The sequence below is a fragment of the Rhipicephalus sanguineus genome, chromosome 3 (assembly GCF_013339695.2).
Source record: "Rhipicephalus sanguineus isolate Rsan-2018 chromosome 3, BIME_Rsan_1.4, whole genome shotgun sequence".
NCBI lineage: Eukaryota > Metazoa > Arthropoda > Arachnida > Ixodida > Ixodidae > Rhipicephalus > Rhipicephalus sanguineus.
This window is the reverse complement of record NC_051178.1, coordinates 149,384,330-149,386,129: the sequence shown is the minus strand read 5'-3', so window position 1 is coordinate 149,386,129 and position 1,800 is coordinate 149,384,330. Positions and strand designations below refer to the sequence as shown.

The 1,800-nt window shown below is 52.3% G+C and overlaps 1 protein-coding gene across 1 annotated transcript; it reads left to right on the top strand.

Moving 5' to 3' along the window:
- The first annotated feature begins 211 nt into the window (after positions 1–211).
- LOC119385963 (uncharacterized) lies at positions 212–796 on the top strand. Its single transcript, XM_037653320.1, has one exon. It carries the CDS (start codon positions 212–214, stop codon positions 794–796), a length of 585 nt encoding a protein of 194 aa, XP_037509248.1.
- Positions 797–1,800: the final 1,004 nt, after the last annotated feature.

Genomic DNA, 1,800 nt, shown 5'->3' with positions numbered 1-1,800 from the left:
AGCAAGCTTTTGACAACATCCGACATCAAGCCATTCTGACAGCCATATCTGAACACAATCTTGGAACACGCTTCTATCAGTACGTCAACGCTTTTCTGGAAGATCGAACGGCCACTCTGCGGATAGGCGAGCACGTCTCGCAGAGCTTGACCTGGGCGATAAGGGAACACCGCAAGGTTCAGTACTTTCGCCATTCTTAATCAATCTGGCTATGGCAAAGCTCTCTCGCGCACTGGGTGAAATAGCAGATGTGGAGCATACCATCTACGCAGACGATGTCACCATTTGGAGCACCGGTGGCAGCGATGCGGAATTGGAAGCCCGCATGCAAGAAGCCATCTCAGTCACCGAAGCCCATCTCACTCCTATGGGACTTCGCTGCTCTTCCAGAAAATCCGAGCTGCTTATCTACCAGCCTCCCAGACGAGGGCGCCCGTCAAAAGACTGGCGCAGACCCATCCCTCCATGCATAGAGTTACACGACTCGGACGGCAAACGCATACCTACGGTCGACAAAATACGAATCCTCGGACTCATCATCCAAAGTAACGGCTCCAACTTGGTGATGCTGGAAAGCATCACGTTCAAGATTGGGAACGCGCTGCGAATGTTTCGGCGCATCATGAACAGGCACAGAGGACTGGGCGAGGACAACGCCATCAGAATGGTCCACGCTTTTGTACTCTGTCACATCACATACGTGGCTGCCATGCTGAACTGGAAAAAAGCGGAACGGCGAAGGCTCGAAGTGCACATACGACGCGCTTTCAAGACAGCGTTGGGGCCTCCCGGATAATGCCTTCACTGCTCTCCTCTTACAGCTAGGAGTGCACAATCCCCTTGCCGAAATAATCGAGGCTCAGCACACGGCACAGATCGCACGCTTATCAAGCACCAAATCGGGCAGAGATATTCTCGTCAAGCTTGGCCTGAACACTATTGTGGAAAGGGACAACGTCCAGCAGTTACCTAAAACCATTTTCGAATCAGTTACAGTGCTCCCCTTCCCGAGAAACGTACACCCGATCCACAATCAGGGAAGAAGACTGGCCCGCGCCAGAGCCCTCGCGGCAGACGCAGCGAGGTTTCCTGACCAGACAGCTTTCGTGGATGCAGCGCACATACCGGGAAAACACGCCTACTCGGTAGTAGTAATTGACGGACACGGACGAACGCGCAACTCACTAACTCTTTACACCAAGAGGCCGGAGGTAGCCGAACAAGCAGCGATAGCACTAGCTCTCACAGACTCGAGCTTCACAACAGTATATAGAGACTCTAGAGCAGCCACTAGAGCTTTCGCAAAGGGCGGGATAAATAAGACGACGCTGCGAATATTAGGCGGACACAAAATCACCGATCACTCCATCGTATGGTTTCCGGCACACATGGGCAGCTTAGGGGGCGGCCTGCGGAATCTCAACGAGACCGCACACGAGGCGGCGCGAGGACTCATCGACCGCGTCACTCCGGTTTCCCCCGATACACTCCATATTGAGTACAGGGATCAACTATACACTTATAACGAGATCACTAAACACTTTTATCTAGGCCGGCGAGAGTTTCCCCTCCCGAATAAGAAATTAACGCGCAGCCAGTCGGTAACTTTACGCTTGCTCCAGACTAACTCATACCCCAACCCCTGGCGAATGAAGCATATCGACCCAGACTACGACGGACAACATGTATGTGAACAGTGTCGTGAACGTGTAGACTTGAACCATATGCTATGTGGTTGTGCATCGAGTCACACTTACGCGAAGAACAAGGAAAAGTGGGACAAAGTGCTGAAAAGTGCTT

What these genes read in the sequence shown, in the direction of transcription:
- LOC119385963 (XM_037653320.1), top strand. Translation starts at nt 212, where the DNA reads ATGGCAAAGCTCTCTCGCGCACTGGGTGAAATAGCAGATGTGGAGCAT.